Consider the following 25,532-nt stretch of genomic DNA (forward strand, 5'->3'; position numbering starts at 1 on the left):
ACCTAAAATTATATTATACAGCTACATTAGCAAAAACAGCATTGTATTGGCACCAAAACAGGCAAAAATACTAATAGAACAGAATAGAAGACACAGAGACAAACCTACAAAAATACAGTACTTCATACTAGACAAAGGCACCAATAACATACCTCAGAGAAAAGATAGCCTCTTCAACAAATGGTGCTGGGAAAACTGGAAATCCATAAGTAGCAGAATGAAACTTAACCCCTATTTCTCATCCTGCACAAAACTCAGCTGATCATGGTCCTAGGTAACAGATCAGAAACCCTACATACACTAGAAGAAAATGTAGGCCCAACACTCCAACATATCAGCTCAGGAACTGACTTCCTCAACATGACCCCTAAAACTCAAGAAATAAAATCAATAATCAATAAATGAAATGGTATCAAACCAAAAAGCTTCTTCAGAGCAAACAAAACAACCAAGAGTGTGAATAGAGAGCCTACAGAATGGGAGAAAATCCTTGCTACCTGCACCTCAGACAGGATTATTTTCAGGATATATTTAAAAAACTTTAAAAACACCAAAAACATCCCCAAATAACCCAATCAATAAATGGGCAGAGGAACTGAACAGACACTTTAAAGAATAAGAAATATAGTCAACAAATACATGAAAAAATGTTTAACATCTCTAGCAAAATAGAGAAATGCAAATTAAAACTGAGAATATTCTGAGAATCCATTTCATTTCAGTCAGAATGGCGATTATCAAGAATACAATTAACAATAAATGTTGGCGAGGATGTTGGGAAAAGGGTACACTCATATATTGCTAGTGGGACTGCAAATTGGTGCAATCACTATGGAAAGCAATATTGAGATTCCTCAGAAAACTTGGAATGGAAACACAATTTGACCCTGGTATTCCACTCCTCAGGTTATACCCAAATGACTAAAAATTAGCATACTATAATGATGCAGCCCCATCAATGTTTATAGCACCTCAATTCACAATAGCTAAGCTATGGAACTAACCTAGGTGCCCTTCAATAGATGAGTGGATAAAGAAAATGTGGTATATATACACAATGGAGTATTACTTAGCCATAAAGAAGAATGACTTTATGACGCTTACCAGCAAATGGATGAATCTGGAGACTACCATGCTAAGTGAAATAAGCTAGTCCCAAAAAACCAAAGGTCGAATGTTTTCTCTGATAGGTGGAAGCTAACCCACAAGAAACAAATAATCAAAGTGAGGGGACAATAGAAGTGCAGTATATTAGGCAATGGGGAATGGAGAGGAGGGAGCGAGATAAGCAAAGGGAAGACAGTAGAAGGAATCTGACATAGTTTTGCCATGTTCATATGTGAAAACAACACAGTGAATCCCGCCACCATATACATCCATAAGAAAGGAACTCTAATTAGAATAAAATATAGTCCATGTTTGTATAATTATATCAAAATGAACTATGTATAACTAAAAAGAACAAATAAATTTACGAAAAAAAAAAAGCTTGAACCATCAAGAATTTCCTTGATTTCCATTGCTTGCTCTTTCTAATCTCTAGGCACAACCTGAAGATGATACAGCAAGTCAGAGTGGAAGACACTATCCCAGACCCAGCTGGACAATATTTTTATTTGGTTTTCCCAAAGTTTAAGGACCTGGGAAAGAAGTAGTTCATTTGGGACTACATCCCAGAAAAACACAGTAGGGGAGAAGCCACACAAGGCAGGAGAGCACAAGAAGCCAGTGTGAGAGCATTATGAGCCAGAACCTCGCTGGGCAACTGCAGTCAATCCTTCTGGGTAACTCACAGAGTGCAAAGCTTTCCCACCCAAGGGCACTTTTGCTGAGTATTTACCTATCAGCTCCTGTCAATCATTGGTCAAGAGCTGCCCCTGCAGGGTGTCAACTCCTACACATGTCCAGCCATCCAAGAACACCGGCAGGGAAGCTGACAACAGCCCCAGAAAGCCCCCAACATAGACATGTGGGCTCTGACAGGTGAGAGGCAGGCCAATAGCATGACACCAAGCAGACTTGAAAAACTTACCACTGTTACCCATGAATTTTGTAAAGAAGTGGTCACCACCTCAGTCTGCATGTTGGGTTATTTTGCTGTGAGGGGTCTCTCTGGTCATGCTCCAGGGAGTTTTGCACTTCAGAAGACATGCTGAGGGGCTTCAATAACTGGCTTCCACACTAGCATCCCAGATGATTCTAAGGACCATTGCAGGGATGTTCCCATTTCTACCCACCACCAGGCATAGGCACTTACCGTAATAATACCTTGAGTAACAGAGGGTAGCCCTCCCCGTTTTCAAACTCCAGGAGCAGAGCTGAGGAGATGGGGTAGGAGTCCTTCACAAAGCCCAAGATGAGGTTCACAGCTTCGCTCACCTCGGGAGGTGGGAGAGTGTCTGCCAGCCTCGAGAGGTTCTGAACTGAGAGCCGGACACAGTCAGCAGCTGTAGGAGGGAAGCACAGCACTGCTGAGCCCAGAGGCAAGAGCTAGGCTGCTATAGTCTTTCCCTATCCCCGCCACCCCCCTCCACTTTAAACTGGATGTCAAGACGTGAGTGAGATTGAATCCAGAACATGTCCTACTGACTCTTGGTTTAAAGAGAAGCTTCCCCCATGGGAAGGGCCATCATGAAAGCCAAATCCTGCAGGCCAAGCAGGTGACACAGAAAAGGAGGGAAGAATTTTAGCCCCCTGTTCCTCTTTCCCAGCATACAGGAAAGTCCAGGTCCCTGAGGAACAAGATACAAGACACAAGATCCAAGTGTCCTGGAAGACCTGAAGGAAACAGTGTTGGGAGCCGAGTGTGGAGAGCTGAGCAGGAATTAGCCTGATTAAAAGTGAGGGAAGGATAGGTGAATACATGAAGAGGCAGAGAGGGAAAGGATGTGTGTTTCAGGTAGTGAAGAAGCCATGGGATTAGAGCAGAGCCGTGAAGGCCACAGGGGAGAAGGAAGATGGCTCAACACATAAGGGACCGGGCATGAGTCAGAAAAGAGAGGCCTTCAGACTTGCATCTGAATGGATCCCTGTTTTCAGGGATGTCTCACTGAATGGAAACTCTTCTGAGTGCTGAAAGCCACACCAGTGGAACATGAGATAATGCATGCTTGACCTCTGAGCAGTGAGGACTCAGAAGCACCTCAAGTTTGCACATTGGGCAGAAAAGCCCCAAGAATTGCTGCTGTGTCAGGGAACTGCCAGACCAGCCTTCCCCTCCTGACAAAGTCCTGGCCCCTAAGCCCACAGAAGCCAACAATTCCCTTAAAAAAGTTCTGGTCTTAGTGCTCTGGGTGGCAGGCTCCCCACTTAGGTGAAATCTTCTTGAGTGGTTGTTGTCTTAGGCAGCAGAGGACAACATAGTCAGAGACAACCCCCGCCCAAGATCCCCAAGTCCCACAACCTTTTCTCAGCTACTTAGACTCTAGCTGGTGAGGAGGACCAAGACAGACTGAGTTATTGAGACACAGCTTAGCCCTCCACTGTTAACACTGGGCTCTGGCTTCACAGAGAGCTTTGAATCTCCAAACTAGGATGACATGTCCTATAGGAACTCTGTTACAGTCAGAACATATGCTTGTTGGACTTTCCTGGTTCTCACCATCTAATGCCACCTATTGTAGGAGACCCCAGAAAGAAAACAAATCATAGAACAGGAGTTTGTGAATATGTAAGTGATATTAGCAGCTTGAGAACCTAACTTGCTTCTAAAGAGTCCATACCTGCAGGTCAACCCAAAGGAAGGGCTGTCATGTTCCCAGCGTGGCTGCTGTGCTCAGCTGCTGGAACTGAGAAAATGTTGCTTGGTGGGTGGGAGGTGAGCTAAGGTGAACCTTCCTCAAAATGTCCTCCTTGGAACTAGCCTATGGAGGTTCCCTCTCTGCCCTATGAGGGGCCAGCCACTGAGATGAGGCCTGTACCTTGCCCTGACATGCTAGGAGTCACAGTGGTCTCCTTGCTTCTTAGCATTGTCTAGGTCCTTGGATGTTAGATAATGCTAAGGGGAGGCCCTTAGGATTTCTACTAGATTTAGCTTCTGCAACATCTTGCCTTTGATCAAACCCAAGCAATGATGATGGGATGCTGAGACCAATGCAGCATCCATTTTATATATATTTTATACACACACACACACACACACACACACACACCAAGCACTGTCTAAACATTTTCTATGTGTCAACTCACTGAAGAATCACAAGAACCCAAGGAGATTATGTATTCTTATACCCATTTTATAGATGAGAGAACTGAGGCACCCAAGGGGTTGAATGCCTGAGGTCATTCAGAAGAGCTAGAGTCTACACACCCTGACTAGCTGGTTCCAGAGTCTATGACCTTCACCCCAACATGTGCTCCCCAAACCAGAAACTGAGGTGCTATCATCAGACATCTCTAAGTTTAAAAGTAGATCTTCACAAGGTCTTCTATCACTTTTAATCTTCACTTTCTTAATATCCAAAATTCATCTCAAAAAAACAAATGAGATAGTATACAAATGATCCCATTACAGTGTTTGATAGTATGAGCATGGTGAATGAAATCCCCTTTCCTCCCTCCTCTAATGGAGCATCAAGATGAACAATACAATCACTTTCACAAATGGAGCCAAGTATTATTGAACCATCCACAAGGCATATCTGTCCATTCACCTCTTCTTTGGTCCTGAAATTTATTCTGATATCACAGGAACATCTCAGGGCCTCACTGTAGAAAGTGAGCCCTAAGTCTTTACTCCAAGAGTTCGAAGAAAGTCTCCTGGGACCTACCCTGGAGGTATTGGATGATACTGGGGCTTTGAGCCCTGGAGATTGCCTTCAGCACACAGAAGGTGGGCTCTTTCCAGAAGTAGCAGCTGTGTTCCCGAAGACAGGTGGTGGCAATCAGTAGAGACTGAAGTTCACATCCTGAAAGAAATCCTTCTAGACCCTGAGACTCACTGCAAATGTTGAGTAACATCTGAAAGGAAAAAAAAGGAAGGAAGGAAAGAAGGTGAAAAAAAAAGAAAAGAAAAATGAAGAAAAGTCTTGTTAGAAAGACTCCCTTCTACGACTGATTTGCTCCCTGCTTCTGTGGAGCACTGATGAGCATGATTCAGCAGAAAGGACTAGATTGTATGTATGGTCAATCTCTGTTGTTGACCAGCCTGGTCAACACAGCCAGCTAGGGAAGGGGGCATGGCTGTGGCTCAAGTCTGAATGTTAAATCCCTACACAAGTGATTGCTATGTTTTCCAAATCAGGATATAGTAGGCGCTTTATCCATGGGTGATGCATTCCAAGATATCATCCAGACACCTTAAACCCTGTATAGTATTAAACCTTACATATACAGTTGGCCCTCTGTATCTGTGGGTTCCTATCCATGGATTCAACCAAACAAGGATAGAAAATATTTGGGAAAAATATTGCATCTGAAATGCAAATGTACAATTTTTTTCTTGTTGTTATTCCCTAAAAATATAGCATTATAAGTACTTATGTAATGTTTGCATTGTTAGGTATTATAAGTAACTTTGAGATGATTGCAGGCATAGAGAAAGTGTGCTTAGGTTATGTGAAAATGCTATGCCATTTTCTATAAGATACCCAAGCACCTACAGACTTTGGAATCCATGGAGAGTTCTAGAACCAACCCCCTAAGGATACCAAGGGACCACAGTACTACACTTTTTCCTATGCATATAGGCTTATAGTAAAGTTTAATTTATAATTTAGGTACAGTAAAAAATAAATAATAGGGGCTGGGGAGGTGGCTCAAGCGGTAGGGCGCTCGCCTGGCATGCGTGCGGCCCGGGTTCTATCCTCAGCACCACATACAAACAAAGATGTTGTGTCCGCCAATAACTAAAAAATAAATATTAAAAAATTCTCTCTCTCTCTCTCTCTCTCACTCTCTTTAAAAAAAAATAAAAATAAAAATAAATAAATAATAATAACTAATAATGAAGTAGAACAAACTGTAGAAATGTACTGTAATAAAAGTTACTTAAAACATGAATTGTTTGTGTATGGAATTTTTCCTTATATTTTCAGACCAAAGTTGACTACAAGTAACTGAAACCATACAAGGGGAAACTCCTGTAACAGAGAAGTGATTAACTTCAGGGTCTTTTATATGGAAATACAGAAAAATTCCATCAACAATTAAGGGATAGAGTTAACAGGACCTGACCATTTAAAAAGAGAGGTGTTCCAGAATTCCTGGTTGACACTCTACTCTGAAAGATCACAAAAGCTAGTTATCCTTTAACTCTAAATTAAGCTCCTTTTCCCTGCTAATCCAGTCTCCAAATGGTTAGCAGAGGGACTTCCCATATCTTCCCGTCCACTTGGGATAAAATCCAAAACCCTAGTTTGGATCTCAGAGTCCTGAATGAACCAGGCCTGTCTCCTCTCTCACTATCAAGTGCAGCTCTCCCTTGAGCTCTCAATGGTCTGATGGGACCTCCTTCCAGCTTGGCAAATATTGCAAGCCTCTTCCAGTAGGATGAATGCGATAGCCCCTGCCAGCTCCATGATAGAGCAGTCATGGGGCTGGGCTACAGAGCCTAATACCAGGCAAGTGACCAAAGTTCTCACCTTGTTCTCATCTTGGGCCTGGATGACCATTTCTCTGTTCCTCTTACCTCTCTCCTCCCGGCTTTCCTCCACCCCAAATGGGCAAGGCTACATTCCGATTCCTGTCAAGGGTCAGTCAGCTCTCTGGTTAAATGGCATGTCCTCAGAAGAGTCTCCACTGATGCATTCTACACTAAAATCAGTCCTCTGTCATCATTCCCCACACAACTCCAACCTTCCCTTCATAACACTTACAAAAATGGGTTGCTTTCCCCACCCCATTTGACCCCCCGACTTTTCTGTCACCCATGGGAGTAAATATTCTGTGCTTGCCACTAAAAACCATAGGTCTGGAATAGAGCTGTACCCAGAAGGCACGCTGAACATTTCAGTAAATGAAGAAATGAAAAGTCTTGAGGTATGTATGCATAGTCTGTCACCAGTGGCTTGCATTCATCTAAAGGACCTTGAAGCCACACTAGTTCCCTGCAGAGCATGTAAAAGTCATGCAGTAGATTTGCTAAAGTGCCCAGTGCAGCATCCTGGCCACCACTCAGAATAGGATTCATATTTCGGCAAATGAGGCCTAACTTTCAACAAATACAGGTTAAGGAATAACCAGCATCAGTAAAATCTGCCAGAACACATGCAATGCTCTCCAGTAAAGTTGGTTAAACTTTGAGAATTGGTCCAAAGCATATGAACACACATTGGAAATCTACTGAAAAGTCATAAGAACCTGCTTTGTGTGAGCTGCTGCCCCAGGCACTGAACACACCAAGACACATGTTCCTCCCCACCATCCCCCTGCTCAGACAGAAGCACAGAAAGAGCTTCTGAAGAACTCAGCATCTCAGAAGCTGAGAAAGCAGAACCTGTCAGGAAGGGAGCAGGGGATGGAGGGGAGAAGTTAAGAAGCATGAGAAAGACAGGAAATGACAAGAAGAAACCACTGGATGCTCAGTGGCCTGAGCCATCTTCTGAGAGGAGGGAAGGAAGTGACATCACAGAATGGTTAGAAGTGTAACTGAGGGAACTCAAACCAGACCCCCGAACACCAGCCCTAGCCCCATCCACATCTTCTGTGACCCATAATCAACAATTATTCACAGTTCCTTAGTCTACATCCTAGGATGGTAGAGAAGGCCATGGAGGTGACCCCCGTGAGACTCATGGACAGGCAGGCAGATGGTTAGTACAGTCACGCACGGCATTAGAACATTTTAGTCAAGAGTGGACACAATATACAACATTGGTCCCATGAGACTATGATAGAACTGAAAAATTCCTGTTGCCTAGTGACATCATAATAACATCCTAGCACAAGGCATTACTCATATGTTTATGATGATGCTGGTGTAAACACACACTTTGCATTTGCCAATTAAATAAAATTATGGCACATACAAATTTATACAATACAAAACCCTTGATCATGATGATAAACAACCATTACTAGTATATGCACTTACCATAATACACTTTTTATCATTATTTGAGAGTGTAAAAAAAGTAAAACATTCTTCCCGGTTACACTGACAGCCTCATGCATCTCATGTTTACCACATTTCTTGATTGCATTAAGATGCCACACAGGGAGTGCCTGACCCATGCCATCTAGGCTTGTGTAACTGCACTCTACAGTGTTGGCACAATGATGAAATCCCCTAACCACTCATTTCTTAGAATGTGTCTCCATTGTCAGGTGGCCTACGACTGTACTTGGAAAATGTTGGCTGCTGATGTGTGAGTTGGACTGAGCGTGCTTCTTATCAGAGAGAAAGGTGCCAGATCAAACAGGCCGCAGGTGCCAGGGAGCACCCTCATTCAGGACCCCAGAATGCAGACCAGAGGAAGAATTGGGGAGAGGGGGAGGTGAGCAGAGAAAGGAGAGGAGCCTACATTTCTGGGAGAGCGCAGGGGAGGGGGATGTTGATACAGGGATGCTATAAGGTGGACAGTAAAAGAGAAAACCATTTTTTTCAGCTACACAGGCATTGCAGAGCAAATCTGGGCCTTTGGGATGACAGAGGAGCTTGGGAACTAAGGCTAAGACTGACAAAAGTATCTCCCAGAAGCATCTCAGAGTCTGATTCCAAAAGTGAGGTCATGACCTGGGCATGTTGGGTCCCTGATGTCACTCACCTGCACAAACATCCTCTGACCTTGAACATCATTCTCATCCTTTTCCAGAGGAAAGATGAAGAAGAGGTACAGGCACTGGAGGAGGAGGGCTGGAAGTCCAGACTCGGCCACTCTGCCTAGTGTCTCCTGCAAGAGAAGACCACGTGTGACCCCAGATCCAGAGCCCAGACCTGAGTCAGGCCTGCTGCATCTGTGGGGTCCATGGGAAAGTCACTTCTCTCTGGATGCCATGTCCTCATATGTGAAATCATGGGCCCACCTAAGTAGCTGTGAAGGTGAAGTTTATATAGCATTTACTATGTGTTCAATAAATGTTAGCCCTTTTACAAGATGAGGAGGAAGGGAGGAAAGAGAGGGGGTCAGGGGGAGAGACTTAAAATTAGAAACAATGGCTTTCTAGCCAAACATAACTGTTGGTTCTGGGCAGTAGCCCACATAATCTGACTCAAACCTTTTTCTCATAACTACCTAGTATCTCCATAATCTGACTCAAGCTCCTTGAGAGGATTAATTGGTAGTGTGCATGGGACACATCCAGCCTTCACCAAGTAATAGTCACGTAGGGTTACAGCCAATAAAGATCAGTCATTAACCACACTAACCCTAGAAGAAATGCATGATTATTCCCATTTCTAAAATTAGAAACAAAACCAAGTAGCAGCAAGTTAAAGTCATTTGTCCATGGCTACACACATTTTATCAATTGAAAAGGAAACATTCAAACCTGAATTTCAGACCCCAAAGTCCATGTTTGGTAAAAGAAGGGAAGACAGGAGAAACAGTCCGTTTTGTAAAAAAGGAAGCCACAGTGGGGATGTGCCAATACCCCTGTGCCTGACTTCCTTCTGCCCAGGATGAAGGGGCCCAAGAGCCTGGAACTTACCGAGTCTGTTCCTGTGAGCACATACACCGACTTCAAGAGCAGGTAGCCATCCCGATCCACGTCCCCCTTACAACGCAGCAACTGCCCCACCACCACTCGTGCTTGTTCTGGAAGAAAGTGTCACCAGCTGGGCATTGTAGCAGACTGCCTGACCACCTTCCCTCCATCCAGGGTCACCTCTCCCCATGAGATGTGCCTGAGCTCCTGCAGAAGACTCTGGCCTCCTGCCCACACCCCCCTAAAGCCACTTGAATCTATACCAAACATGTATACTCTGCCAGATTATTTTCCTAGGAGGACTGCATTGATCACACCACCATGCCTGCTTAACAACCATCAATGGCTCCCTGTTGCCAGTGAGTAGGAACAAGCTCCTTGGTTACTGGATTCCCCAAAATCCAGGTGCTCAACCCCAGGTCCTACGTCCCATAGTGCCTTACATTACAACAGTTTCTGAAATTGATGTCCAAATCCTTCTGCCTGGAATTCCCTCCTGCAAACATCCTCTTCTCTTCTCCCCTGCTTTTCCCTCTGTCTCTAGGGCACTCAGGGGCAGAGTAGGCATCATGCCCTTTGGCAAACACTGCTTTTCTCCAGGAGAAAGCAAAGGGGCTTAGAGAGGCCCTGGGCAGGTTCTGCAGGGCAGCTTAGCTCTCCATAGTGTTCTCCAGCACCTCTGTTCTCTTACCTGCAGGTTTCCCAGCAAGAGCCTTCTGTATTTCTTGGGCAAGCTGGTCAGAAACATCTTCTGCTAGCCTTTGGAGACTGGGAAAGCAGATTATGCCCACAGAGTGTTCCCAGGCCTGACGTGCAACAAATAGGATTCAGTCAGAGCTATCAGCACTCCAAGCAAGGCATGAGAACCACCTGGCCTCCTTCTGATCAGTACAAGCCAATGGCTCTACTCCCTTTCCCAGGTGCCTCCAAAAGGCCACCCAACCACCACCCTCACAGCTTTAGCCAGGATCCCACACCATGCTCCATGCTCTTTAGCTTCCTGCTGAGCTCCAGGCCCTCACATCCCATTGCCCCACCTTCCTTGAATGCATACTTTTGAAATGTCCAGCACACAGACCCCAATCCATCACCATCCCCCAAAACCTGATGCACCTTCTATAAGAAAATGGCCCAGCCAAGTGCCCAGTTGTCCCAGTGGAAATCCCAAAAATGATTCACTAGTTGTCCCTCTACTTCCTCCCTCATCCAGTCAATTACTAAGTCTCACTGATTCTCCTCTTATCCTGTGTCTTAGTCCCTTTTCTGTTGCTATAACAAATACCTAAAGCTGGGGACTTCATATAGAAAAGAGGTTTATTCAGCCCATGGTTTTGGAAGCTGAAAGTCCAAGATCAGGTGGCCCCATTGGTTTGACCTCTGCTGAGGGCCCCTTAACTCTGTCACAACATGGTAGAGAAGCAGAGAAACAACCACATTTAGAAGGGGACAAGAATATAAGGTTCCTTGCTTTAAAATGATGTGCTCTTGTAAGAACTCACTCTGGGAAATCAGCATTAATCCCTGCAAGAGTGATGCCCCCATGACCTAATTACTTTCCATGGGCCTCATCTCCTACAGATTCCATCATCTTGATGTCACCACACTGGGCCAAGCTTCCAGCATGTGAACCCTTGAGGGACACACTCAAACCATGTCCAAATCACAGCATATAATTTTTTAATCTTACACAGATATCTAAGTATAAATCATTCAATTATTTCCTTTAGACTGATTCTACAAGTGGGATTATAAATTAAAGAGTGTACTTTTTTTTTTTTTCGCTTTAGTACATATTAAAAACTCATTCTCCAGACAATGGTTACCATATTAGATTCCACTGGCTCCATGAGAGAGAACTGGGTTTCTATACCCATATCCATGTTGTGCATTCTCATGCTTTTTCATCTTTAATGAAAAATCTCATCAAAATCTCAGTTGCAATCTTGATTACTAGAATGAACAAATGCTTCTCCTGCTTCTTGAATTGCCTGTTTTTATTCTTAGCCTATTATTCCTTTAGGGTTTTCACTAATTTCATATTTATTTAAAAAGATATATATATATATATAAATATATAACAATGATAAATATTAACTTTTGATTTATAATACTACTGCAATTATTTCAAGTTTGTCATTTTTTTAAATTTGGTTTTATTTGGTTTCGTTGTACAGAAATTCTTAGGAAATCAAATTTTTCTTTCTATTCTTTAATCTTCTGGCTTTAGTTCCAGGTTTAGGAATTTGGTCCTCAGTCCCAAATTGTTTTTGTTAATCTCTTCTTTTTTATTTATTTGTTTCTTATCTGTCCTTCTCTATTTCTATCTCATCTGGTTAACTCTTTCCCCTTTTTGTTAGGATACAATTAATGAAAGTCACAACTTTTAAAATTCTGGTTGGAATAGCAGACCCTTTACAGAATTCCTTTCCAATTTCTTTAGTGACCCTGCCCCTATGTCTGCTTTTCATCAGAGTCTTTATGCAGATGCCATTTCTCCTTGTTCAATCACGTTGTCACTGGCTGAGCATACAAGTCCGGGATGAGGAGGCTTTCTCAGTCAGGGAGGACGGCCTTGAGGCCATGTAGGACCTGACTTCCAGGTGATTCCCAATCTCTAGTTCCTACCAGGAGGGAAGGCTGCGGCACACATTCTTGGAACCAGCTGCCTCCATGAAATGCAATTTTCATGGGCTGTTATCCCCTTGTCCCCACTCACCTCCCATATAGTCAACTAATTCCTGCCCAGAAACCTCACTGGATATTTTCTAAGCTGAGCTCATCTGTCTAGAAAAGGTAAGGAGAATATCAATGTCTCAAAGGGAAATAATGTTTTTCTTGTTGTGACATTAAGTGACATTAAGTTTGTTTTAAAAAGCCTTTAAAAATCTTGTCTCCCTTAAAAGACACCATACGTAAATAATGTAAAGATACAAGGCATAGATTTGCAATGCATCTAACTGACAAAGATTGAAATCTAGACTCCTGTAAATTGATAAGAAAAAAAAGAACCTAATTTTTATAAAAGATAAAATAAATAGTAAATTATGAATGATCAGAAAAATGCAACTTAAACCTCCTTGAAATATTTTGTACTTTTCAAGTGGGTAAAAGTGAAAAGTCTGACAATACCAAATGCAGGAAGACATGAGGGCCCCACACTCTACTGAAGAAGTATAACTTGGGAAACCCCTTTTGGATATGTTTTTAGCGCAAATGAATAAATTTAAAGGGGCACACAGCTAGCTATATTACCTAGAGAAATGCTGGTATATGAGCTGGACAAGAAATAGCTGTGTGACCACATTTGTAATTAAGAAAAACTGGGGAAAGTTTTAATATGCATCATGAGGACCATAGACAATTTGTGATATATTAATATAAAAGAATACCAAATAGTACCAAAAATACACAGCCAAATGTATCAACATGGATAAACCCCAAAGATGTCAAGTGAAAAAAGCAAATGGTAAAATTACATGACAGTATGAATCTACAAAAACCTTTAAGATTGTACTGTATATTACTTATGGATAGCCAATGATAGCATCTAATAGAAATATGAATCTGTGCTGGGAATGATATATATCCCAAATCCAAGATAGGGGGTTACCTCTCCAATAAGGGCTTAAGAATGTGTACACAGGGGCTTTAGTTTATCTGGAATGTTTAATTTCTTATAAACTAGGTGGCGAGTATTCATGTGTTATGTTTTGTGTGAAATTTTGTATGGGTCTAATTTTTTTCTTTTGTTTTTTACCCTATGAATGAGCATGGTTGACCCTTCCCTTTATAAATGAAAAAGAAAAGCAGCTCTTTGGAACTTTGCTAAAACAAGAATGCTTTGTTATTGTTAAACATTGTTGGACATAATTGACTTCCAACAAATGTTTAATAAATGAAGAAAACAATTACAAAACCCACAATACACCATAACAATGGCCAAATGTATGGTGTGTTTGTCTTGTGCCAAACACTGGGCCAAGCACTTATACACATTATTTTTACTAATCCTCACACCAAAGCACTGAGGTTTATATTATTATTATGCCCACCTTGCAAGCTGAGCTATAGATTAAGAACAAAGGCTCAGCATCAAGAATTGAATTACTTCATACATGTAGAACATGCCCAAGTAGCATCTGCACATGTATGAACTTATACTAACCCCTAGAAACCACTGGTCCCTCAGACATGTTAATCACTGAAAAGGAAAAGTCAGTCTTTTGGGCTTGGAATTTCTGAGGTAAGATGATTTCCTTCTCCAGGGCCACAAACTCTATTATGATGTCTTTCTAACAAATTCCTGTGCTTCCTCCCTGCACTTGCAAACCCTTCAAAGACCAATTTGCAAGCAGTTGACTCAGAAGCATCTATATTGTCTCTGGAGCAATGGGACTCCAGGAGGCACTCTACAATAAAGCAAATTGGGCCTCTGTGAGTTGAACAGTAATTGTACTGTGAGCCAGATCTCTCAAGGCTCAGGCTCCTTCCTGGGACCACAATGGGTACTTCTGGAGACTGCTTTAACTCTTTCAGGTCACCAGGGTGCTGTTTGATGCACAGAGCCAATCATTTACCAAATGGTACCATGGAGACCCCAAAGAGTTAAGGCAGCTTCCAAAAGACCCTAATTTTTTCCCCAAACTGGGATTTGCATGCTGGGAAAATATTGCTCAATATTTTTTAAAACTTTTATTTACTAACATTATCTAAGCTGCATGATCATGCCTTATGATTATCCCTTCTCATGGAAAAAAGAGAAAGAAAGCAATGCTTTAGACTCCAAATGAAAACAAAGAATAATAAAAACTCTTGAGGAGATGGGGGGGAAAAAACAGCTTTTGAATGACAAGAGAACCTGCTTGGTTTTTCAGCCTGACCACAATGTTATTATCATTTATCTTTAAGAGAACTTCAACTATTTCTATGATTTTATGCGAGGCTTTCCTGCTAATGTGACATAGTGAACAATCTCCACTATAAATTTAAAAAGGAAAAGAAAAAGAAAAAGAGTGTGTATCAAAGCTTTGCTAAAACAGCAAATAATAGTATTTTCCCAAAGTGAGAATAAGCTGTGTTTGAGGCCCTGCTGCAAGGTGGAGTAGAATTGGGAGTGAACAAGAAAGGGTATTGACCCTTTCTGTCCCCTCTGGACACCACCTTTGAAAAGTACTACTGGTCTTCCTTTTTCTTTCTTTCTTTCAGTGCTGGAGTTTGATCTCTCTAATTGAACTACATAACCCAGTCCTTTTCATAGTTTTTTAAGATAGGATCTCCCATATCATGCTAAATAAAATAAGCAAATCTCAAAAAACAGGGGCCGAATGTTTTCTCTGATAAATGGATGCTAATCCATGTGGGGGGCGGGAGGCACAGGATGATTGGAGGAACTTTGGATGGGGCAAAAGGGAGGGTGGAAGGGGCAAAGGGGTAGGAAAGACGGTTTAATGAGATGAACATTATTACCCTAGGTACTTGTATGATCATACAAATGGTGTGACTCTACTTCATACACAACCAGAGAAGTGAAAATGTCTGTTCCATTTGTGTACAATGAATTGAAAAGCTTTCTACTGTCATGTATAACTGATTAGAACTAATAAATAAATAAATGTGGTAAACACATGCAATAGAATATTATTCAGCTTTAAAAGGAAGGAAATTCTGGGCTGGGGATGTGGCTCAAGCGGTAGCGCGCTAGCCTGGCATGCGTGCGGCCCGGGTTCGATCCTCAGCACCACATACAAAGATTGTGTCCGCCGAAAACTAAAAAATAAATAAATATTAAAATTCATTTTAAAAAAGGAAGGAAATTCTGAAACATGCTACAAACCTTGAAGACATATACTAAGTGAAATAAACCAGAAACACAAAGTATATTAATTCCACTTATGGAAACTAATCAGTAGTAGTCAAATTCATAAAGGCAGAAAACAGAATTGTGGTTGCTAGGGGATGGGGAGCTGTTATTCAAAAGGTATAGAACTTAGTACAGTGGTACATTCCTAGTATCCTAGAAACTCTGGAGGCTGAGGCAGGAGAATCCCAAGTTTGAGGCCAGCCTCAGCAACTTAAAAAGATCTGTCTCAAAATGAAAAATAAAAAAGTCTGTGGATATGGTTCAGTGGCAGAGCACCCTGGGCTCAATTCCCAGTAGCCACCACCCTACACACACACATACAAAGGTGTAGGTTACAATTCTGCAGGACGAGAAAGTCATGGAAATCTACTTCACAAGATTGTGATAAACTTAACCCTACTGAACTGCCTACTGTTCATGTGTGTTATGATGATGCATTTTACCATAATGAAAATCAGTACACTAAATCCATACCAAAAACATACAGCGTTTGTATAACAGAGTTTGATCCTAAAACAATAAAAAAAAAAAAAGATAGGGTCTCCCTAAATTGCCCAGAATGGCCTTAAATTTAAGTTGTGCCTGTCTCAGTCTCCTGAATAGCTGGGATTACAGGTATGTACCATCTCACCTGCCTAGTCAGGGGCCTTAGCTCCTCTCCACAGAGGACTTTCCTCTCGGATACTTGGACTTCCTCACATAAGAGCCAGGTTCTAGTGAGCATTCCAAGTGACAGGAAGGGAAAGCCCCTGGAGGCTTGTGCCTAGAAATGTCACTTCCATCCTATTCCATTAGCCACAACATCACAAATCCACCTAGATGCAACGGGAAGAGGCACAGGCCTTACCTCTTGCATGAAGAAGTATGAGCCTATTCACAACACACCACCCTTCAGATCGTCTGTCCCTTATATTGAGGGCTTTTATTCTAATTACTGGGGATTCTCTAAAGTCTTCTCTAAGGTCTGTGTCTTCTTGTTTTCTCTCAAGTCATATTCTATAAGCAATCTTCAAGAACTACTTCTGGGGCCCTAGCGTTCCCCATATCTATTATCACAGAATATGCCTATGCACTGTGAAGACCTGGAGTCCTTCCCTTATACCACAGCTTGCTCATCCATAGGCCAGGCCTGCCCATGCTTGCCAGAGGAATGCCTTCTTGTCTTGGCATGAGATTCTACGGGTATTCTACAAGAATCGTGGCAGGAAAAGAACAGTCTACTGAGTCCTTCTCAGAAATTTTGCCCTGCACACTACAGAAATTACTGGCCCTGTGCTGTTACCCAAGTGATGCAATAAAACCTCTTCCCTGATAGGTTCTTACACAGACGTAGCATAGTTTAATTCTTCTTTATGGCTGAGTAAAACTCCATTGTGTGTATATACTACATATTCTTTATCAACTTGTCTATTAAGGAACATGTACACTGGTTCCATAGCTTGGCTATTGCAAACTTAATGCACCAATTTAAAAAATAAATTAATAGAAGGAAGTACAACAGAGAAGAGTAATGGAGTCAGGGGAAAGGAGGAAAGGAGAGAAGGAGATAGTACTGGGAACGGAAATGAAGCAAATTCGATTATTATTTTGCATTTGTGGATATGTCAAACCCCACAATTAGATATTACTATAATACACTAACTAAAAAAAGCCACTTCCCTGTCTGCAATATCCTGGAGCCATCTGTCCAAACATGACGTGTGTTCCTTTTTGTATCCAAGGGAAAAGTAGGGTGCTTGCAGGCAACATCATTGTCCAGTGAGTCGTCGGCTAGGGAAACAGAAACTAGATATACCCGATTCTACAAACCCCAGCATTGAGCAAGGGAGCCCAATGGTTAACAATGCAGACCTGAGACAGACTTCTTGGGTTAAGTTCCACTCTGCTAAAAACTGAGTGAACTTGGTCAAGTGACTCAACATCTGCAAACCTCTCTTTCCTCATTAATAAATCAGATAAAACAGCAACTATCTCACAGGGTCATTGTGAATACTTTTAAACACTCAGCAAGTGTCTGCTTTGCTAGTTAGAGCTCTGTAAATATTACCTAGTTATCATAATTCAAGCCATAATAAGTCAGTGACCATCAGTACACAGTGTGGGCAGCACAGGTCAATGACAAGATAGGTGATATCAAAAGAAAGAAGACAGAAAGGCAGAGTTGGAGGATATGACCCTAGAACAGGATTGAGACACTGTTCAACTCACCCTGGCTAAGAGCTCCTCTTTGACCTACCATGAGGAGAGGTGAGGTGGAGAGGCTTCTATTCTAAATGGACACAGTTAATGCAGTTACATGTAAACAAAGACAGGAATAATTGTCATTTTCCTTTTTTCTTTCTTTAGAATACCACATTATTCTCTTTTTTCATATTTTAATTAATGCATTATAATTCTACATAATAGTGGGATTCATTGTGACAAATATGTTCATGCACATGATGTGATCAATTTCATTCTCCAGAACATCCCCTTGCCTTCATCCCCTCCCTCTCCCTGATCCCCTTCCTCAACTCAGCCACTCTCCCTTCTATTTACATGAGGTCTCTTTCATAATTTTTTTCTCCCTAGCTTCTACATATCATAGAGAACATACAACCCTTGACTTTCTGAATTTAGCTTATTTCCCTCAACATGATACTCTTCAGTTTCATTTTTCTGCAAATGACATAACTTTGTTATTCTTTATGGCTGAACAAGGTTCCATTGTGTATATATATATATATATATATATATATATATATATGATACATTTACTTTATCCATTCATCTGTTGATGGACATGTAGGCTGGTTTCATCACTTGGCTACTGAGTATCACTTTACAGTACTACCTTAACTGTATAAAAGATGGTCACTAATTTACAATGGTTCAATTTATAATCTTTTGACTTTATGAGGGTTCAAAAGTAATACACATTCAGTACAAACCAAACTTTGAATATTGACTTTTGCCCTCTCCCTGAGCTAGCAGCATGCAATGTGGTCCTCTGTCCTGACGCTGGACAGCAGCTGCGAGCCACAGCTCCCACTCAGCCATGTGATCACAAACGACAAACGCTCTACAGCATGCTATGCTGAGCTGTACTGTTGGGCAGGTTTGGTGGATTCAATGCTTTTTCTGCTTACAATGTTTCTGACTTACAATGGGTTTATTGGTATGTATTAAAAATGAAATGACCCTAGGGTGAAATAATATCCTAGTTTCAGTTAGCAGGTGGCAGTGCCAAGACTTAAACCCAGGAGCTCTGTTGCCCAGGTGAGCAATACGGTCACCAACTATACCTAGGTAATATTCCTGCTATGAGTTTGAAGGAGTCATATAGGAAAAAAAAACAAAAGAGAAAGGGAAGTCCTCTGAAGAAAAGATGCAAAAAAATAAAATAAAATAAAACCACCTCCGAGAGAGTCTGCTACACAAGACAAGGTCCATATCAAACCTAAAGACTCACTAGGTTGAAGCAGGAGATAGCCACAAGGAGAACACACACAGCTGTCAATCTTCACCTAAGCTCTGACTACATATGAGTCACCTCTTCCATGTTGGGTCTAACTGAAAGGACAGTAAAGATCCCACACCCCAAGAATACAATCCTTTCCAAGCAGGGGTGGCAATTCAAAATCCCGGTGTACATCATCTTCATAGAAAGACTATTCCAGACCATGTTATTATTCCTTGGACCCAAAGTGAAGAGAATCAGGTATAGAGTCAAGTTCTCATCAAACAAAACCATTCAGGATTCATATATGCACTCAAATCCCAAGCAGGACATGGTTTCCATAACAACCAATGCATGCAAAAGGCTTTGACATTAGCCTCCCAATTTCACAGAACATGGTACACTTTTTCAGGTTCTGATATTTGCAAGGCATAGACCACCTTGAAGAGCATTTCTTTATCGTTATAAAATTCAGGACCAAATAGTTACAAGCTAGACAGTTTGCATGAGGGATGTTCCAAGGAATGTTCTCAAGTTTTTAGATTTGCGTCCCTTTTTATCTGAACTACACCTGAGAAACATTCCCCATCTTCCCCACGTTCCTCTCCACCATTAACTCTCAATTAGGAAGCCTGAGAGTTCTGACTCTTGCAGGATTCTATTTGTCAGAACTTAATAGAAATGTCAGATTGGTAGACATTATGGGACTTAATTTATCAATGTAGATATTAAGAAAACCATGAGAAACCTGTAATGTTTGCTTCTACAGGATTCACTGGAGGTGGGCTCCAGAGATCCAAAGAGAAGCCAATGGTGCCAGCAGTTTGGAAAATCATGAAGGCAGGATCTCGAATGTTCATGCACACATGAAGTTAGGACCCTGGGGGCTGGGGGCAAGGTAACGCAGGGCATGAGTGTGTTCCATGTGCTTTGGACTTGACAGACATCATCTTATCTCATCTCACAGCTTCTCAACAGAATATGATTGATTTCACTTTACAGATGAAGAAACTGAAGCTCAGCAAGAATTAGGAACTTTCTCAAGGATGCTCAGCTAATAAGAGATGGAGCCAGGACTTGAGCCCTGTTTGACTCAAAAGCCCATGTGTTCAACAAAAGGGCCATGATGCCTCAATTATCACGAGGGGGTTGTAAGACATAGATCAATGTCAAGGTTCATTTAAAATAGGAAACACTATATATAGGATCTCAAACTTGAATGCCTATGGGATGAGAGAACATAAAGGAGTATGTTTCACCCATGGACTGGGTGAAAGATATTTGGGGGACTGGCATAAGGTGAGAGACCAAGACCATCTTCTGTCTAAAAGACCATCTTCTGTCATCTCTGTCTATCCAGTTGTTGGTGTTACCACATCTACCAAAATTTTGAAGAGAAACTAGAGATCTGATTTTCATGTTGTTCACAAGACACTCTACTTTTTATTACAACAGAATAAACAGACTAAGACAACTCTCCCCTGAACAGCCAATCAGAGGCCACTAGCATTAATGTTAAGAGCAATGATTTTGGTTTTCATTCATCCCAGAAGTATATCCAAAGCACTGTATCATCTTACATTTTTAAAAGTGAGAAGAGTGGGGCAGTAAATAAATACAATAAAATAATTAACAATATTTTATTGTATATTTCCAAGTATCTAGAAGAGAGGATTTGCAGGTTCTCACCACAAAGACACAATAAATCACTGAGGGGAAGCATGCACTAAATATCCTGATTTGCTCATTACGTAATGTACACATGTATTGAAACAGCACACTGGACTCATAAATATGTACAATTATTATGTGCCAATTAAAAACAAAATAAAACTTTCTTAAAAAATGAAATTCTGACCTTTAGGAACAGGGGGAGAAGACACAACAGACTCTTCCGACGTTCATCTGCACTCCCATATGTCATCTGCTGGTATTCCAGAAACTTCCTTTCCAGCATATCCCAAAGGTCAGTGGGACCAGGGGACTGCCTTCCAAGTGGGAACTCAGGCTGCACAGCAGCAGACTGGCCTTCATTTTTTAAACCTGGGTCCTCAGGTCCATCTTCAGCCTTTGAGAGATCCTCAGCCTCCATGCTTAGCCACGCAGATCTGAATTCAGAACAAACAAAAATAAAAAGTCCTGCCTCGTCACACTTCCTGATGACACTGGTTGTGGGACAAGGTACAGTATTCGTTCTGCTCAGTTCCTACTGAAGATAGTTCCTCAAGAATCTGAAACTGACTAAAATAAGGAAGACATTTTTAAAAAGAGATTCATTAGATTTGGATGGAATTGACTATCTTCCATAAGCAACACAGTGTGCTGGGTTCACCATACAGACCCCAGGTATCAGCAGAGAGAGTGCTCTTATTTTCTGTGCGGAAGTGAGGAAACCAGAGGGGCCAGGGGCACACAGGCAACTAGACATTAAGGTGGAAAGTAAACCTTTAGAACCAAAATCTGTTCCATGTTATTACCTCATGCTGCAGCCTCTTAACTAAATAAAAGACACATGTGAATATTTTACCAGTGTTTGTAAAGGCATGTCATTCTATTAAAAATTTCTTTCATTTTTATTTTTCATTTAATTAAGATATCATTCATATACCAAAAATTCTTCCATTTAAGGTTGCGTCATTTAGTGGTTTGGGGTATGTTACATCATTAACTTTTTTGTATCCTGGTAAAATATAAATTTTTGCCGTTTTACCCATTTTTAAGTGCAATGAAATGCCATTGAGTACATTCACAATTTTTGCAACTATCACCACTATTTATTTCCTAAACTTGTTTTAGAGTCTTTTAATTCTTTATCTAAACAGTAACTTCCTTGTATTGCATAAATCTGAACAGACAGATTTTTCCTTCTCAGCATTATTTGGTTCACATTCAATATTTTTAAAGAACTTTGCCCTCAAAATGAACCCTTAAATCAAGGAGCTTACAGGAGCCCCTCTTTGCATGCAGAAAGGAACAATTATGCAGACCAGCCTGAGTAAGTCGACACGAGAACAAGAGCTTATGTGGTGAAAATGGCCAAAGATCAACTCACCTGAGAGTGAAGCTCTGGAAGGTGTTTTTATTTGTGTGCTTGAATTTTTAATCATCAAATATTCAAGTGAGTTGTGATTGGCTCAGAGGTTTGTGGTTGGCTCTTTGGAGTATAATAAACTCTAAGGTGACACCAGAATGTCCTGGCTTCTGCAACAAGCCCTCCCCAAACTCAAAGTAACCACGGGGGAAATTCATCCTGAGGTCAGCCAGCATCCAACAGTCACAGGGTAGTGAGCAGATAAAGGGACAACAGATGCAGCTTACCTAGTACTTTGCTCTCAGCCACAGCAACAGCAGGGGTACATCACATTTAATTTGTAGCTCAGACATACAGTCCTTGCAGGCTAGAATGGGGCTAGTACTATGTCAGCTGGCAAGGTGAACCATCCCAATCTGAAATTTTCTCAACCTTTACATGCATAAAATTTTGTGCCCTGACTCCTCTTTATTACACATGCTTCTTTCAGATTTCATTTTCAGAAATCACTGCTTTGTTGTTGTTTAAACTGATAAACAAATTATGGTTTAGCCATGTGATGGAACACTGTACATCCATAAAAATGGAAGGTGCCTCTGATAAACATACAAATGTCAAAACATTATCCTGAATGAAAGAATCAATACAAAAAGACCTCAGCTAAATAACTCCACTTTTTGTGAAACTAGAAAACAAATAAATATAATTTCTACTGATAGAAAGCCCATGAATGTTTTTACACTGAGAGTAGGGATGGGCAAGTTTACTAGGCAAGGGCACAGTGAAATTTTTGTGGCTATGAAAATGTCTACATATTGATTGTTATGGTGGTTACATGGGTGTATATATTGGGCAAAATGCATGAAATGTAAGCTTAAGAATGATTTTGCTATTGTTTGGATCAAAGGCCTTCATGTTAAAAGCCTGGTCCCCTGGGGGTGCTACTGGAAGGTGGTGGGACCTTTAAGAAGCAGGGCCCTAGTGGGAGGTCACTGGATGCATTCCCTGGAAGGGCCGATAGGAACCCAGACTTTTCCTCTTTCTTTTCCACAGTCAGCCATGACGTAAGTTGGCCTCCTCTGGTACCACTCTGTACTGTGCCCCCACAGGTCCGAATCAACAGGTCCAATCCATCATGGACTAAAACCTCCCAAATCATGAACCCAAATAAACCTTTCCTCTAAGTTGACTTATCTCAGGTATTTGCCACCCTAATGGATGTCTTGACTGCCACAGGTGCATTTTATGTAAGTAAATGGCATCTCAAAGTCAATAAAAAATTATATGGGGAATGTTGACAGAGGAAAGTAGAATATGAAACAATATAAAATTAGAAACAAAGTCATTTCCCTTTCAATCCCCAGTACTGAAAATAAGACAAAAAAGAAGAAGAAACCATTTCTTATTACAAAAGTCATGTCACATTGTTAAAAATTGGGAAGGAAGAAAATATCAGGAAGAATATAAAATTTGCCTATTCCCAGACAAATGATTACTGATATTCCAGCTTTTACCTATAATTCTATAGTTTAAGAAGAACATATTCCTAATACTGTTAAGCTAACTTTATATGTATACTTTGCTCTTTGGGGTGGTTGGCAGGAATTTTGGGTGGCTTATTAATTTTCTTTTTTGGCTTGGCCCTCAGGGGCAGGCCGTGGGGTTATGAACACCCAGACCTTCCCTCATCTGACAAAGCTCCTTATGGGCTTTGTTTGCTCCTCCACTCCCTGGACTTCCATTCCTCACTCCCATTCCCTGATCCCCATCCCACCCACCCCACCCACCCCACCTGCTTTAGAGGTGGGGTCCCACAGCCACAGGCCTTAGGAAGCATGACCCATGGTTCCTGCTTTCCACACACCTGCATTGCAAGCTACCTAATAATCCTCTATCTCTTCTGCATCTCCCTGGTTCGCTCAGCATTATCGGTCTTCACCCCTGACCCTGTGGCTGTGTGTCGGTCAAGTTCATTCTTCAACTTGCTGCCTTGTATTGCAAAGCGGGCAGCGTGTGAGCATTTACCTGTTTGTTCTCACAGTGATGGATGGCGAGATTAAACACAACTTCTGATAGTGCACACAATGCCACAGGGACATTCCTGTGTGCGGTCCCTCACGGGGCGTAATGTGACGGGCTCTGGGTGGGTACTCAGGAGGAGCAGAACTGAATTCAACCACATACCACGAAGAAGCCTCCAGAAAGCTGGAACCAACCACCTTCTCTATAATGGGTATCTGAAGGCCTCTCTGTCTCTTCATTGCCACCTGATTGGCATCACCCTACTTTCTACTGCCCGCCAATCCAATTGAAGTGAAGGGACCCCTTATTGTCATGTTGATGTGTTTCCCTAAATTACTGAGTACAAGCATTTCTTCATAGCCTCATTAGCCTTATTGGGTTCCACCTTTGTGGTCTGACACTCATAACATTCTCGTTTTTCCTTTTCTTTTCTTTTTCTTGTTGCATTACAATAGTATATTCTAGAAGTTAGTCTCTTGTTCACTTAAAAAATTGCAGATATCTTCTCTTGATCCATTTCTCTTATAAGTTGGTTCATAACATTTTTTCTCACAACATATCATGAATATTTTCCACTTCATCTAAGATCTCTGATGCCTTTATTTCTAATAGTTTTACGGTAGCCAAAGAGTAATGTTGGTGGTTTATTTAATAATCCCAGGCACCTGGGCATGTAAATGATGTCCAATTATTCACTACTGAAAAAACAACACTGCAATGGCAGCCCTGTGTCTAAGTCTCCCCAAGTATTCAGAATTAAATAACCCACCATAATAGTTTCCTATATCATAAAAGGAAATAGCTAAATGTAGGGAAAAATTTTCAGGCTCTTGGCCTGTATTTCCATCCTTTAAAAAAAGAAAAACAGCCTCTCTTAAAAAAACACATCAGTAAACAATCCTCCTACCCTCAGTGTTCTTACTACCTCTGTTAATATATATTTTTGGAGGGTGCAGACTGGGCTCAGTCACACATGCCTTTAATTCCAACAACTTGGGAGGATGAGACAGGAGGAATGCAAATTCAAGGCCAGTCTGTGCAACTTAGTGAGATCCTGTCTCACAAAAAAATTTAAAAAGAGCTGAGGATATAGCTCAATAGTAAAGCACCCATGGATTCAATCCCCAGTATTATTAAAAAAAAAAAAAAGTACCAATACTATTTTTTTAAAATCTTGCTGATTTGACAAATATGACAGAAACAAAAGCAAATCCACCCCTGTTGGTCCTGGCTAATCCATGGCTTGGTTCCTTCAGAAGCTCTTGCAGTTGCTGCTCTGGAGTTAGACTCCAGTGTGCTCGTACTTCATGGGCTTCTTAAAGGAGGTCTCAGCTATTGCCATGACCTTATCCCCTGAGAACCACATATTGATAAACACTAGCTCTGTGAAGGCAAGAGCATTGTTCCTGTAATGGGAGCTTGCACAAAGTAGATGCTCAATAATATGTTTTGACTAAATGAATGAAAGTATAGATGAATCAATGAATGAATTAACCTATGTGCTACTGATACCCAAAATTAATTAATTAGTTAATTGTCTCTCTCTCTCTCTCTCTCTCTCTCTCTCTCTCTCTCTCTCTCTCTCTCTCTCTCTC

General features: G+C 41.4%; 1 protein-coding gene across 14 annotated transcripts in view; it reads right to left on the reverse strand.

Moving 5' to 3' along the window:
- The window catches only part of Wdfy4 (WDFY family member 4), a 274,400-nt gene that overhangs the window by 224,027 nt on the left and 24,841 nt on the right, over nucleotides 1-25,532 (reverse strand). For 13 of the 14 annotated variants that reach the window (XR_007349237.1, XM_015498911.2, XM_048807497.1 and 10 more), the window contains exons 2-7: nucleotides 20,743-20,992; nucleotides 10,277-10,391; nucleotides 9,589-9,695; nucleotides 8,706-8,831; nucleotides 4,770-4,959; nucleotides 2,258-2,447 (exon numbers count right to left, since the gene is read on the reverse strand). Coding sequence is in view for 13 of the 14 variants with exons in the window: in XM_015498911.2 (XP_015354397.1) it covers nucleotides 2,258-2,447; nucleotides 4,770-4,959; nucleotides 8,706-8,831; nucleotides 9,589-9,695; nucleotides 10,277-10,391; nucleotides 20,743-20,976 (962 nt within the window). In the remaining variant the exon portion in view is untranslated. Of the gene's footprint in view, nucleotides 1-2,257; nucleotides 2,448-4,769; nucleotides 4,960-8,705; nucleotides 8,832-9,588; nucleotides 9,696-10,276; nucleotides 10,392-20,742; nucleotides 20,998-25,532 lie in introns of those variants that run through there. The other variant, XM_048807496.1, reaches the window with a different exon arrangement.

The sequence above is a fragment of the Marmota marmota genome, unplaced genomic scaffold (genome assembly GCF_001458135.2).
Source record: "Marmota marmota marmota unplaced genomic scaffold, marMar, whole genome shotgun sequence".
Lineage (NCBI taxonomy): Eukaryota > Metazoa > Chordata > Mammalia > Rodentia > Sciuridae > Marmota > Marmota marmota.